We start from the raw sequence: 15,707 nt of genomic DNA on the forward strand, positions 1-15,707 counted from the left end.
GGAAACGAAAACAAAATTGGGCACCAGTGAAGTGAAGTTGCCAGCATAATGCTGAATAAACTAGGGCAATCCTTTTCCAACCCAGTGTTGTGACAGTGTGGTTTTATATTTGTTTATTTAATCTATGATCTTGTAACAGATGCTGAGCTTAGTTCAGTGTCCTTCATAATGATGACTTCGTTTCCTGTAGACGAAGCACACCAAGACTAGAGAATTGTCCAGGTTCTACTACTCATTGAATGGACGGAAAGGTAGATCCACAAAAAGTGCCCTTAAATTCTTCAGTATTTGGGAAATGGCCAAATGGTTACTATAGTGGATTACAATATTGTTTGTGGTATTTGTTCCCTCGTCTTTAAAAGGTTTATACATGCTTACCTATGCCTTGTAGGTTGAGAACACTTTCCTGCCTCACTGTTTGGCTTGGACATGTGATTTCCTTTGGCCAATGAAATGGGAGTAGGCATGAACTGTGCCAATTGCAAGCAGAAGCTTTAACTCTGATGGTGCGGTCCAGCTTGATTGCTTGTTCTTGTGTCCCTTTCCATGGGAATGTTCTGTCCTAGATGGGGGCTGCTCCTTCACCTACACCGTGGGGTGAGATAACGAGTAGGCGGGCTGGCGCCGGGGCTCACTAGGCTAATCCTCCACCTGTGGCGCCGGCACACCGGGTTCTAGTCCCGGTCGGGGCACCGGGTTCTGTCCCGGTTGCCCCTCTTCCAGGCCAGCTCTCTGCTGTGGCCCAGGAGTGCAGTGGAGGATGGCCCAAGTGCTTGGGCCCTGCACCCCATGGGAGACCAGGAGAAGCACCTGGCTCCTGGCTTCAGATCAGAGCGGTGCGCTGGCCACAGCAGCCATTGGGGGGTGAACCAACGGCAAAGGAAGACCTTTCTCTCTGTCTCTCTCACTGTCCACTCTGCCTGTCCAAAAAAAAAAAGAAAATGCGTGGGATAGAGCCACAACAGATTCATAACCTACATATATTATGAGCAAGAAATAAATTGTTGATGTAAATTCTGAGAGTGGGGGTTGGTTTTTATGAAGAAAAACTGGCTGGTATACTTAAGATTTTGCTGAGATTTGCAGAGATAAAACAGGGCAGGATGTGAGTGCAAAAATATGTTATACTTCAAAGCAGTAATGGCTGGTTTATAAAATAAAAGAATACATAGCTGGGGGCAGGAGTTGTAGTACAATGGGTTGTCCCACTACTTGAGATGCCCACATCCCACACTGGAGTGGCTGGTTCAAGCCTTTGTTACTCTACACTTCTGATCCATTTTCCTGTTAATATGCCTGGGAGGCAGTTGGATGATGGCCCAAGTACTTGGGTTCCTGACACCAAGTGGGAGGCCTGGATGGAGTTCCTGGCTCCCTACTACAGTCTGGTCTATTGTAGGCATTTGGGGAGTAAGCTAGCAGATGGAAGAGTTATCTTTCTCTGTGCCAAGCTCCCCTGCTTTTTAAATAAATAATCTTAAATCTAAAAAGAGGGGCTGGCGATGTGGTACAGCAGGTTAAAGCCCAAGCCTGCAGCGCTGGCATCCATATGGGTGCTGGTTTGAGTCCTGGTTGCTCCACTTCGGATCCAGCTCTCTGTTAACATGCCTGGGAAAGCAGCAGAAGATGGCCCCGGTGCTTGGGCCCCTGCACTCAGGAAGACCTGAAAGAAGCTCTTGGCTCCTGGCTCCGGATTGGCTCAGCTCCAGCCATTGTGGCCGTTTGGGGAGTGAACCAGCAGATGGAAGACCTCTCTCTCGCTCTCTCTCTCTACCTCTCTCTCTAACTCTGTGTTTCAAATAAATAAAATAAATCTTTAAAAAAAACTTTTTAAAAAGAATACGTAGCTTACATAGCATAATATCTGTTAAGACTATATCTTAGAAGAAAGATTATGATAACACAAATATATGCCAAATGCCTGAAGGAAATTATGGAGAAAGCATTTTTAGCAGAGCAGTTTTTAGTATAGACACAGCTTGTTTCAGAATTGACATCTTCCAGAATTTTTGAGTTGTGTAAAAATTTTATATGTATGTGTGTAATTACTCATATAAAAGGCCATTTTTATTTTTTGTACTGTAAACTCCATTTTCTATGAGTTAATATTTTGCAGGAATTTTCTATTTGTTAATATTTTGCAGGAATGTATGACGAGGTTACAGATTATAGCCCTGCATCTCAGTAGGTTTTGTGCTAAACACTTAAGAGGTACAAATATTAAAAGGAGACAACTGAAGCACTGTGCCAACACTTGAGCCTAGACTAATACCTCGCATAGAATAGTTGCCTAAAAATCCCTTATTATAAGGGCAAGCATTTAGCCTAGTGGTTAAGATACCAGTTATGATTTTTAGCACTATAGAGTCTAGGTAAGGTAAGTGGTATGTTTGTACTGAGATCTCTTTGCTGTTTGCTTAATTTTGGATTGTATCCCATCTTATCCCATAAAGACTCTGGGCCAGCTCACTCTGGGGACATGTCTCAGACAAGTCACTCTCTTTTTTCTTTGTCTACTTGCCTGCACAGAATCATAAGGGTAAGAAGAAAATGTCTAAAATGCTTTGAGAATGTTTGCACTTTAATTATATTCCATTGCCCTTTTTGTCTGTGTTTGTGCAATGTTTTAGCTATTATTGTCCTTGTAATCAGTCAAACTCAAAGCCCTCTGTGTTGTTCTCCTGTTCCATTCTGTATCTTATGCCGGGGCATGCCTAGGAGAGGAAGACTCCAATTCACAATTCATAGTTTGGATAGCTATGTTGGGTGACAATGAGTTGAGAAAACAGTCTTTGAAATTTGAGCTTGTCCTCTCATATATGTTACAAATATCCTCACATTCTTGTCACTCTAAAAATTATTTTATTTATGGCTGGTGCCGCGGCTCACTTGGCTAATCCTCTGCCTGTGGTGCCAGCACCCCGGGTTCTAGTCCTGGTTGGGGTGCCGAGTACTAGTCCCGGTTGCTCCTCTTCCAGGCCAGCTCTCTGCTGTGGCCTGGGAGTACAGTGGAGGATGGCCCAAGTGCTTCAGTCCCTGCACCCGCATGAGAGACCAGGAGGAAGCACCCGGCTCCTGGATTCGGATTGGCGCAGCACCGGCTGTGGCGGCCATTAGAGGAGTGAACCAACGGAAGGAAGACATTTCTCTCTGTCTCTTTCTCACTGTCTATAACTCTCTCTCTCTCTCTCACTAACTCTTCCTGTCAAATAGACAGGATGAGTATGTTGTAAGGGATCCTTTTAATTCTTTTTTTTTTTTTTTCTTTTAATGCCTGAAGCCCTCTGGCAAGTTTATTAGTCATTTTCTAACAGTCTCATAGTGCAAAGTGCACAGAACTAGTGGGAACCTCCATTACCATATTGGGCCTCATGTTTCCCCCTATAAATAACCATGTCAAACCGAGCAAGTGTGCCCACAGCCTTGCACGGAGGGCGTCCCCCACCCCCCAGCAACGTTGGCATTCACCGAGCTGACGCCGGCTGCAGCCACCGTCCGGCCTGCTGCTGGCTGTTCCTTTAACACCACGTGCAGCAGTCCCGCTGCTCCGGAGAGAACCAGCTTGGATTTTAAGTGGGCAAACACACGCGCGTGGCAGGACTCCACGGAGCTCCAAGGCTACAAGCTCAGTAGAGCACTGTCCTTGTTCCCTTCTACCCCCTCGTGTTGGCACTAGAGAGGGCAGTTTCTGTTGTTTCCGCACCATTCAGCAGTGGAGGGAGCCTTACAGTTTCTTTTTGATTTTAGCCAGGGCAGTGGATTTCACGGTGACTTTGGTTGTGGTCCCTTGGCCTGAAGTCACGGGGCTTTTCTCCAGTTCACCCTTGGGATCCGCGGGGAGGAGCTTGCCAGATGTGGAAGTTGAACAGCACGTGTCCGCGTTGTCTGTATTTGCCTTCTTACTGGTTGAGGGAGACTCCTCTGCAGAAGCAGTGGGCTGTTTTTCTTCCTCCTCATCTGAAGTGTCATTGACATCATGGACATTTCCTTTGAGTTCATAACTTTTTGATTTTTCTTGAATGGGCCAATTATTCTTCTCACGTGCTGTGTTTTCCTCATCACTTTCTGGGTTATTTTTCCATTCTTTCATCATTTCTAATACATTGGATGGTCTCCCTGAGGAAAGTGTGTTGCCTGTTAACCACTGGTTATCAAGGAGTTCCTTAGCGGTGATTCTGTGAGCAGGATCTACTTTCATGAGCTGTCTCAAAACACTTTTAGCATTTTCACTTATGGAATTCCAGACTGGATTTTCGAAACGTAGTTCTCCTTTTTTTATTAACTCAAAAAGTTTCTCTTCTGAGCTTGCCATAAAGGGTGGATCTCCACACAGCAAAATGTACATTATGACACCTATGCTCCAAATGTCACACTGCTGGCTATAGTCGTGGGCATTGATAACTTCAGGGGCCATGTAGCTCGGAGTCCCACACGTGGTCTGCATCATGGCTTCACTCCTGCCTTGCTTCTTCACTGCTAGGCCAAAATCAGTCACCAATCTGAGGAGGCCAAGTGTAAATCTGCTCCATTCTGTTCTTCATTCACAAACCTCTTTCCTGCATTACTAACCTTAAGGAACCATTTTCTTTGACTTCCTCATCTATACTCATTCCCCTGCTGCCCCAACCAGCTTCAAGTGTGGCCTGGTGGATCCTTTTAATTCTTTCACATGTGAATATCCTGTTTTCCCAATACCATTTATTGATGAGACTTTATTTATTCTATGTGAAAGGCAGAGAGAGAGAGAGAGAGAGAGAGAGAGAGAGAGAGAGAGAGAGAGAGAGAGAGAGATGGGGGTGGAGGAGACAGAGGTCATCTGCTGATTTACTCCCAAATACCTGAAAGCCAGGGCAGGGTCAGGTGAAAGCCAGGAGCCAGGAGCTTCATGTGGGTCTCCCACATCAGTGGCAAGGACACAGTTGAATCATTACCTGCTGCCTTCTAGAGTGGGCATTAGCAGAAAACTGGAATTGGAAGCAGAGCTGGGACTCGAACTCAGGCACTCTGATTTGGGATGCGGACACCCCACCAGGGGTGTCTTTTAACTGCTATGCCAAGCGTACACCCCTGTCACTTTTTTAAAGGTAATTCTGTCATAGAAAAGTATATTCTTTCATGATATTAAGTTTATTGTTGTTTATAAAGATTTATTTTATTTATTTGAAAGTCAGAGAGAGAAGGAGAGGCAGAGAGAGAGAGAGGTCCTCCATCTGCTGGTTCACTCAAAAAATATGGAACGCTTCACGAATTTGCATGTCATCCTTGCACAGGGGCCATGCTAGTCTTCTCTGTATCGTTCCAATTTTAGTATATGTGCTGCTGAAGCGAGCACAAATTCATTATTTTTAATAGATTGCTTCCACACCAGAAAGGAGTTCCCATTATGGAGATTATCAACAAACACATGCACCATTTTTACATTTTATGGGCTCAAATTTTACCTTTAAGATTTTTTTATCTATGAAGAATTTATTGGAGGTAAAATGCAAGGTCAAAATCAGCTTAAGCTGACCTTTGCAAATGGCTAGCCAGTGGTTCCACCACCATTCGTAGCACAGCCTTTTTTTTTTTCACCTCTTCAATTAGCTTTTACTGCCTTCACCTGATCCACACTCACTGAATGTCTAATGCTGACCACTTTGGGTAGGGGGTAGATGATGACAGTGATGTACAATTAGAGCAGAAGCTACTGATTAGCTATGGAATGGAGAGAAAATTGAGAAGGCCCAATATTACATGCCTTGATTCAAGCGATTATTCAGATACGCCCATCTTGGGTGTTGGGTTGAGCTGCTCAACCACCCCGGCCTCCCTGAGAGCATTTCCTTTATTCTTATTTGGAAGTTCTCGCCCACATGATCCCTTTTTGGATTGGTGCACTAAGCACAAACACTTTGCAAGTTGTTTTCACAAATCGCTCTTGCAGGCTACTCACAATCATCTCAATAAATGCAGAAAAAGCACTCGACAATATCCAACAGCATTCCTAACAACAACTCTTAAAGCACTTTAGACATAGAAGGAAATTTCTTCAACATAATAAAGGCCATTTATTAAAAGCTCACAGATAGCATCATAATCAATGGGAAAACAGAAATCTTTTTCTTTAAGACCTGATACAAGATAAGGGCATTTATTTTTGCTACTTTCATTCAACATAGTACTAAAAAGACTAGCCAGAGAAACCAGAAAAGAAAAGAAAAGAAAGGTATCTAAATCAGAAATAAATAAATAAAAGTATCATTGTTTACAGGTGACAAGATCCTATATGTAGAAAAGTCCAATGACTTCACACACACACACACAGATACTCACACTGTTAGAACTAATAAAGGAATTCAGTAAAATTATAGTATTCAAAATCAACATACAAAAACCATTTGCACTTCTTTACACCAAGAATGACCTAGCCAAGAGAGAAATTAGGAAAACAATCTCACAGTACTATAAAAAAGTAAAATACAGAGTAATGAAGTTAACCAAGGAGGTGAAAGATCTATACACTGAAAACTAAAGCACTGATGAAAGCAATTGAAGATGACACAAATAAACAGAAATAACATGCTCATGGACTGTTAAAATATCCTACTACTAAAAGGAGTATAAATCCCAACAAAATTCTAATGCTATCTTTTCACAGAACTAGAAAAAACAATTCCCAAATTTGTACGCAATCACAAAAGACTCCAAATAGCCAAAGCAATCATAAGAAAGCAAAACAAAATTGGAGGCATCATACTTTCTAATTTCAAATTTAATACAAAGCTATACTAATCAAAACAGTATGGTACTGTATAAAAACAGACACAGGTCAATAGAACAGAATAGGAAGCTGAGAAAAACCCAAGGCTATGATCAGCTAATTATTGACAACAGCACTATGAAGACAACAGAGAAAAGAAAGTCTCATCAATAAATGGTGTTGGGAAAACAGGATATTCACATGTGAAAGAATTAAAAGGATCCCTTACAACATACATGAAAATCAACTCAAAATAGATGGAAACCAGAAAGCACAAACTCTTAGAAGGAAACACTGAAGAGAGCTCCTTCACATTGGTTTTGGCAATGTTTTTTTGTATGTAACACCAAAAGCTCAGGCAACCAAAGTAAAAGTGAACAGGTGGGACTACATCAAACTAACAAGGTTCTGCACAGCAAAGGAGACCATCAACAATAGGAAAGACAGCTTACAAACTGGGAAAGATATTTGTGAAATATATACCTGATAAGAGATTAACATCCAAAATATATGAGGAACTTATACAACTCAATAGTGCAAAAAAAATAAAAAGTAAAAAACCTAACTAAACAACCAACCAACCAGATTGAAAAACAGAAAAAGCACCTAAAATACTTTTCTCCAAGGAATGCGTAAAAATGGCCAGCAGGGGTGGGAGTGTGACAGAGCAGCTAAGTTGCTGCTTGGGATGCCTGCGCCCTGGTTTGGACTGCCTTGTTCAAGTCCTGGCTGTTCAACTTCCAGTCAAGCTTCTTGCTAATGCACATCCTGAGAGGCCGCAAATGTTGGCTCGAACACTGGGTCCCTGCCACCCTCCTGGGAGGCCTGTACGGAGTTTCAAGCTCCTGGCTTCAGCCTGGCCCAGCCAGTCTTGGCTGATGCAGACATTTGGGGACTGACCCCAGAAGACAGAAGATCTCTATCTGTATGTCTGTGTCTGTATTTTTCAAAAAGCAAAAAAAAAAAAAAAAATTTTTTTAATGGCCAACAGGCATGCATAACAGTACTCAACATTAATCATTACGAAAATGCAAATGAAAACTACAATGAGATATCACCTCAAATCTACCAGGACAGCAAATATCACAAAGACAAGAGATAGTAAGTGTTGGCCAGAGTGTGGAGAAAAGGGAACCCTTGTATACTGTTGGTGGCAATACAAATTTGGAGAGCCATTATGGAAAACACTATAGAAGTTCCTTAAAATAAATAAAGGTTCCTCTAGAAATAGAGTTACCATGTGACCCAGCAATCCTGCTGGATATATGCCCAGCACCTTATAGAGATATCTCCACTCCCATGTTCGTTGGAGCATTATTCACAACAGCCAATATGTGGAAACAACTCGAGTGTCCACTGACCGGTGACTGAATTATCTGCACCCCTATGTTTATTGCAGCTCAATTCACAACAGCTAAGACATGGAATCAACTGAAATGCCGTCAACTGAAGACTGGATAAAGAAATTATGGGATATGTATACTATGGAATACTACACAGCGGTAATAAAAAAAAATGAAATGTGGTCATTTACAACAAAATGGATGAATCTGGAAGACATCATACTTAGTGAAATAGCCAGTCCCAAAGGGACAAATACCACTTGTTCTCCCTGACCTGCCATAACTAATAGTGCACCTAAAAGGCAATCTCTAGAAGTGAAATTGATACTTTGAGAAGCAATGGCTTGAACAGCCCTTGTCTTAACTGTTAAGGAATAGTTTTTTTTTTTTTAAATACTATTTGTTGAACTCTTTACTTAACATAGTTAAACATATGTGTATAAAGTCAATTGAAAATAGATCTCAGTAAAAAATAAGAGTGGAAATAAGAGAGGGAGGAGGAAGAGGGGTTGGGGGTATGGGTAGGAGGGTGGGCACTGGTGGAAAGATTCACCATGTTCTTAAAGTTGCAAATATGAAGGGTATGATGTTTTTAACTGTAAATCTGTATAGTTATGCATACATTTCTACAGACTTACTTCTAAGGGTACTGTTTAAAAACTTGCCATGAGACCCCAAGTCCCCTTAAGCTGGGTGGTAAAAAAACCATCTTAAGTGTTAAAGTGATCATATGGATAGGATTAAGGGTCTGGTAATAATAACAGATAGAATTTAAAAGGAGTGAATGCTCCAACATGTGAAGCAGTCCACAGAGCAGACTCATAGAATGACAATAGCTTTAAATAGCACTCTGATCTCTGAATCAGCCCTTAAGGCATTCCAGTCTGGCTGAAAAGCCCACAAGAGCATTTTAGGCATAGAAAGCCAAGACACTGTGGCAAAAAAATGTCCTACATGAAGGACCTCTGTGGGTGAAACCCCAGTGGAAAGAAGTGGTCATCAAAGAAGGGGGTACTTTTCTCTGAAGGGATGAGAGAAAAAACTTCCACTTTGCTGATGGCCTTGTCTAAATACTGATGGAGCTTGTGGACTCAAAAGGCATCCATAGCCTAGGTAGCTCATGTCAAGAGCCTCAAGTGATCACTGACGTCATACATAAGAGTGTTAATTGTTAAATTAACAAGAGTCACTGTGTACTAACTTCTCATGCAGAGCCTCTGTCCTCAAAGAGTTGTATTGTAATTATGTCTAAGTGCTCCCAAAAGATGTATCATTTTTGGGTGCTTCTTTAAAGTTAAGTTTCTAAAAAAAAAAGAAAGTGAAATTAACTTCAAGATGCAATGACTTTGAACAGCCCTTGTCTCGTCTGTTGAAGAACAGTTTTTGTTTTGTTTTCTGTGCAAATTGTTGAATTCTTTACTTAGTATAGAGTTGGTCTTCTGTGTATAAAGTTAGTCAAAAATGGATCTTAGTGGAGAATGGGACTGGGAATGGGAGATGGAGGAGAGGAAGGGGTGGGAGAGTGGGTGGGAGGGCAGGTATGGTGGGAAGAATCACTGTATTTCTAAAGCTGTACTTATGAAATGAATGAAGTATGTATTCTTTAAATAACAGGTTTCTTGGGGGAAAATAAATAAAATTTTAAAAAATTGAAAAAGAAATTGTGGTATAGCTGCATGATGAAGTATGAGCCAGCTGTTAAAAAAAAAAAAAAATCCCACCATTTTTAACAACATGGGTGAACCTGGAAGACATGCTAAGTGAAATACTCCAGGCAAAGAAAGAAAAATACGGTATGGTTTCTGTTACATGTGGAAGTTTTTGTTTAAGTTCAATACATAGAAAAGAGAGTAGAATGGTGCTTAGCAGAAACAGGAAGAGTAAATGGGGAGATTTAGGTCAAAGGGTACAAACTTGCAGTTACATGTAGGAAGAATAAGTCTGGAAATCCAATGTACACATGAGGTCGATAGTTAATACTGTATTTTTGTATACTGGGAATTTGCTGAGTAGCTTTTAGGTGCTCTTACTATACACACACACACACACACACAAAAGCTAGCAATGTGAACTGAGTATGTTAATTTGCTTGACTACAGTAACCATTTCACTCTGTAATGTGTATCAGAACATCACATTGGACACTTTAAATATACACAATTTTTAAAAAGGGAAAATCTACCAATGAATAAAATAAAATTTAAAAAAATAATCATTTACCTCTGTGGAGTTGAACCACCGTGGCAGTTTCTATGGACGTGGCCCTACTCTGAGAAGGAATAAGGCGCTTGGCACCATGTCATTAATCCTCCGGGTTCAGCTTGGTGGCAACTCCCACCTTCTGTGGATGTGACAAAAGCTAGGGTTGCATGGAGGCTATGGCGACCACACAGGTTTTCCCCGCTGCCTCATCCAGGCTGCTTGGGAGAAGTTCCCCTCCTGCTGGGATTCACTGAACAGAAAGGGCCACTGAGCCATCAGTGAGGACATCAGTGCCTGCGGTGATTCTTTTTTTTTTTTTTTTTTTTTGACAGGCAGAGTGGATAGTGAGAGAGAGAGACAGAGAGAAATGTCTTCCTTTTTGCCGTTGGTTCACCCTCCAATGGCCGCTGCGGCCGGCGCATTGCGCTGATCCGAAGCCAGGAGCCAGGTGCTTCTCCGGGTCTCCCATGTGGGTGCAGGGCCCAAGCACTTGGGCCATCCTCCACTGCCTTCCCGGGCCATAGCAGAGAGCTGGCCTGGAAGAGGGGCAACCGGGATAGAATTCGGCGCCCCAACCGGGACTAGAACCCTGTGTGCCGGCACCGCAAGGTGGAGGATTAGCCTGTTAAGCCAAGGTCCCGCCCTGCGGTGACTCTTAAGGCCCCAAAGTCTCAGCCAGTTGCTCGGGGTGCCTCAGGGGGCCACATTCAAGAGGTGCAGGGCCCGAGAGCAGCCCCAACAATGGCCTGGGACGGGGAAGCCCCCTCTCCGTCCCCATCATGCAGAAGCAGGGTTGGGCTAGCCCACACCCTGCGTGAGCTCCGAAGTTCCACATGTGGGGACAGGCATCACAGCCTCCCTGCCCCAAAGCCCAACAACTGCACTTCCCTCCCTGGCTCTGAGAGGGGCTGAGCCCCACTCCCTACGCCTTCGGGCACTGGGGCCTGGGCAAAGGCCCGGAGGTCCGGGGTGAGGCTGGGGAGGCTGGGGGAGCTTCTGAGCTCAGCCCCAGCAACCGGCCAGGAGAGAGGCCAGTGCTTACAGGTGGGGGGCTCTGCAGGTAGGGGCCTACAAGTGGCCTCAAGGTTTCTAGCTCCATGGAGGAGGCACTGAGGCCGGGCCACCTCAATTTAGAAGCAATTTAAGATATCACACAATGAAAGGGATCTGTGGGCAAACGACCTGTCTAGATTTAGAGCCAGTAGTTAACAAAAATCAGACAGTCAAGAATAAGAATTTCATGTAGATAAAAATCCCACCCCCAACATGTAATTGGGCAGTGACTTTTTTTTTCTCCCAGGCTGTGCAAGTTTCCTGTCATCAGAGATACTGTTTCTGACAGGGCAGAGTGTGGGTAGGACTACTGACTTTTTATTCACTCAAAATCACTGTAATTTGCTGAAGAAGGTTGAACTCCTACATTTTTCTTGAAAACAAACAAACAAAAAAGGCAGCTCTGAAATGAATGGCTTTGTTTAATCAAATCACTAAAGAACTAATACAAGACCACCCAGGCCCTCGCCGATCCTTCCGAAAGAATTTGGTGTCCCTGTTTGAAGTCGGAGTCTCATCTTGTTATTAGAGAGGATACCTTTTCGGAAGGACAATCGGCCTGCGGTGTGATCACCTGTTAGGTAACAGCAGCCCCCCCCCCCCCCCGCCTCCCCCCACCTCCCCGGGCGTCACGGGCTCTCAAGGTGACCCCTAGGGGGCGGTAACAGGCGAGCCTCCCTGGGGAGAGGGGCAGCCGCCCAGGCGACCCGCCGAGGCCACCAGTGTGGTGGCCCCAAGCCGACGAAAGCTGGGAGAAGTATACTGCACCAACAGAACCCTGGCTGTTCGGATCTTGCAGTGTGTGAGTGGCCGCTGCTCCTCCCCAGGCGGCCATTACAGTGTGAGGCCGGCGCCTGTGGGGAGGTCGGCCTCTGGGTCGCCTTGAGCCCCAGGTCCCTGAGGTACATGTTGAATTTCTCAATCTAACTTTGTTTAGTTTGGGGGAAAAAACATTTTTCCTTTTCTTTCTTTTTTTTTTTTTTTGGTCCTGAAAAAAAAATCACTGTGGTTTCTCTCCTACTCCCACCCTCTGTAATCGCTGCTTGCAAGAGTTTCACCATTTTCCCATAAAACCAAAAAAATGAGGATGCTGGGCAGACATTCTTTGTTTCCTTTCTTGCATGTGTGTCTGCTCTGGGCAGGCCCCGCTGCCCACTGCCCACTGCGCCTGCACCCTGGCCTCAGCACTCTGTCCAGAATCCAGCTCAACTCCCACCTCGATAAATCCCTCTGTCCTCAAGTAGGAGGTAGCCAGGCCCCTCCGCCCCTACCGGGCCAGGAGCACCTCCGTCACACCTGAGGCGCAGGTGTGACAAGCAGCTGGCAGTTCAAGGCTTCCTCCCTACAGCCACCCCTGATTGTCTGGTTTTCTGCTTCCCTTCTCCCTGTGGGTCCCTATTAACTCACCAAATCACAATATTATAGTGCACCTGCCCCTTTGTAAGTCTTCTATAGTTGGGTCCCACGTGTACAGGCATGTCCCCTGTGTACAGTCAGTTCACACGTGTAGGTGCGTGGGCTTAGCTCCTCAAACAACACGCTTTAAGGATTCCTTTGATTTGCCAATGACTTTCTACCACGAGTCTTTTCGCCATAGTTTTACTCACATATTGGCCCCCCCCCCGCATGTTGTCAATGGACTGACTCCTGTCTTTTCTTCTCCCTTTACCAGGGCGGTGCCGAGGGTGAGTAGCACCTGAGTCAGAGCCCCCAGGGTCTCCCAAATGTTTCTGCTACTGACTCACTGTGTGAGCATGGACAAGTCACTTCCCTCTCTCGTCCCTGACTTCTCCAGCTGTAGCATACTCTCTGTACATCTGGAAAGAACATGGCTGGCACAGATGCGATATCTTCTGTACTTAGGGTGGCTATAAAACCCACTGTCCAATTTTCACTTTTGAGAGCAAAAGGGAAGGTGTTCATAATTGCACTGGGACTCACTTAAACACGTGGTCCCTGTCAGGTTCTGGGACTTCTGGTGAAAATGGCGGTAGGAGCAGGCATTCCTTAGCTTATGGTCTCCTAGCTCACGGAGAGAGGATAGTAGCAGCTTGCCATGATCTGCCTGTTAGGTTGGCTCTAGAGCAAGGAGTAAGAAATTCAGAATCATTGCCTTTCTAACCTGCATGTGAAAATAGCCAGGCACAACCCTTCAGCCCCCTCAGAGTGGGTAAAGCTGGACAAAGCTGTCACAGTGACCAGGACAGCTCTTATCTGTGCATTATAAGTCCCAGCCTCCAACATTCTGCCATGCCCTGCCTCTCTGACATTTCAGCCACCTGATAGCTTGACAGCTAGCACTTGCCTATTTCAGGTATCTGAAATAACACCTGGTCAAGTTGCTTATGTTGTGCCTATAAGGAAGGCTAGCAAGATACCAGCGTGGCTCCTAGGGGCCATAGGATCTTATGAGCATTCAGTGCAAGTGCTTGCTTATAAGACCTACATCTGGGCCCGCAGCTTTAAGGCCCCTTCATTTCTTCATCTGGAGTGGAATATCCAGGCAAGAATCAAGAAGCAACATGTGGCAAACAACCACGGTCAGGACTCAGCAGGAGCAGGGCCAGAGCCACCCATGTTTGGCTCAGAAACCAGATACCAGGCACCAGTCAGGAATTCGCCCTTGGGAAGCTGTTGCTTAACTCTCCAGTTCCCCATGCTGCCCACCTCCTTGCCAAAGGCCAAGCCAAACAGGGATCCTGGGTGAGGCCAGGCCAGCTAGCCAATGTCAGCTCACTCAGGGTTAGACTGGAACTGGGTGGAGCCTAGGCAAAGCTTCAGGATGCCAGGCCCTGGGCAGACTCCCAGGGGCAGGCAGGTAGGTTTCTGCCACTCTTACTTCCCAGTGGAAACATGCAGATTTCCCAAAGGCCGGGCCTGGGCCCAATCTAACTGCAAGCACTGGAGGTCCAAGATGAAGCTGCACAAGGGCAGGCCATGCTGAGAAGTGGAGGGAGGTTCGTCTCCAGTGGGATCCCTCATTGACAGGGCTGGCTGGCCCCTAGGCCACGGTTTGGGATCTGTGACCTTTGCTCTTAGGCAGCCCTGCTGACACGGAAAAGAGTTTGTTCCATTATTAGAGGGATAGAGAAGGGGGAAAGGGGTTGTTCCGTTATCAAAAGAGGAGGAGGGAGAAGTACGGGAGGTTATTACAATGGATTTGTTTTCTCCTACAATGCAAACTGCATTTTGGAAATATTTGGAAATGCACAGGAAGCCCCAGGCACTTTGGCGGTCAGCCCACTGGATGGGCAAGCTGTTTGGTCTCTGCTCTGCCCTGTGACACCTGCATTGTGGTGGCTGTCTTCACAGCCTTCCTGATGCGCATCAGGGCTTCCTCTCATCAACTATGCATGGGCTGCAGATTTGGGAAGAACACCAGGTAGATGAAGTACAAAACATTTCTCCTCTGTCCAGGAACCCAAGTGTGGCATCCCAGATCTTGGGGAGAAGAGAGGGACCTGAGACCATGGTGACAGGGGAAGGAGAGGTGTGCTGTCCCCAGATAAGGGGTCTCTGATGATTGAAAGTCCGGAGTGCATATCCTCCTGGACCGATTCTGCCACTATCAGCGGTGATGATAAATGGCTGGGTACGCACTTTCCACTCATTTACTTTTCACGCACAGATTCCCTGCCTTGGCCCATTTAGTCACGTTGACTGCTTATCTCTCAAGCCCCAAGTGTAGAAGTTCGGGGGATAAGCAGCTCCAGTGGGCGGCAAACAGCTTGGACATTTCGAGAAGGTAGAAGTCAGTAGTGGGGTGGGGTTGGGAGGCGTGCTGAGAGAGACCCGTGGAGGAGGGAAAGAAAGGTCTTTTCTGTGGCTAGGAGGCAGTCCCTTGGATAGACACAGGGAAGCTCGGAACTTGGGAGACAAGTGGTTTGGGCAGTGGGTTGAGGCACTGCCCATGCTCTGCTGAGTGAGAATGAGTCATCAGCCCAGGCCTCATTCTAGTTAGGCAGAGGCAATGGCCTGGTGTCGTAATAGCGTAATAGCGTGAAGAGCCCTCACCCTGATCTGCATACAATGGGCTGACTGCAGGCCCAGAGATCCGGGAGTCTCAGCCCACATTCTTGCCGCTGCTTCCACGTCTTCTGAGCTGGGGCAAGCCCGCCTTCCCTCAATGCACTCAGAGACCTGGCAGGTTGTTCTCAGCCAGCCCCCTCCACACAGCAACTCCAGGCCTCAGGCCATCACTTCCACAGAGGGAGGGGAAATACCCGGAGGTGACTTGTGATGCCCCCCTCGTATCTCGAAGACAGAAGATGCCTGATCTCTCACCAGGTGCTATGTATTCTGTGGTGCTAGCTCGAGCCGAAGCCCCTGTGAAGCCAGCTGGGGTGAGGGAATGTCCCCCTGAGATG

General features: G+C 45.6%; 1 protein-coding gene and 1 non-coding gene across 2 annotated transcripts; both read right to left on the reverse strand.

Moving 5' to 3' along the window:
* Positions 1-3,724: 3,724 nt before the first annotated feature.
* On the reverse strand, positions 3,725-12,818 carry LOC133773430 (serine/threonine-protein kinase 33-like). The gene is made up of 3 exons (XM_062210777.1): positions 12,748-12,818; positions 11,214-11,411; positions 3,725-4,499 (listed from the first exon to the last, which is right to left on the reverse strand). The coding sequence occupies exons 1-3, from the start codon at positions 12,816-12,818 to the stop codon at positions 3,725-3,727; spliced, it is 1,044 nt and encodes a 347-aa protein (XP_062066761.1).
* Positions 5,226-5,332, reverse strand: LOC133774025 (U6 spliceosomal RNA). The gene has a single exon (XR_009868006.1). It is a non-coding gene; the product is annotated as a U6 spliceosomal RNA (small nuclear RNA).
* Positions 12,819-15,707: the final 2,889 nt, after the last annotated feature.

This window comes from Lepus europaeus, chromosome 14 (assembly GCF_033115175.1).
Source record: "Lepus europaeus isolate LE1 chromosome 14, mLepTim1.pri, whole genome shotgun sequence".
NCBI lineage: Eukaryota > Metazoa > Chordata > Mammalia > Lagomorpha > Leporidae > Lepus > Lepus europaeus.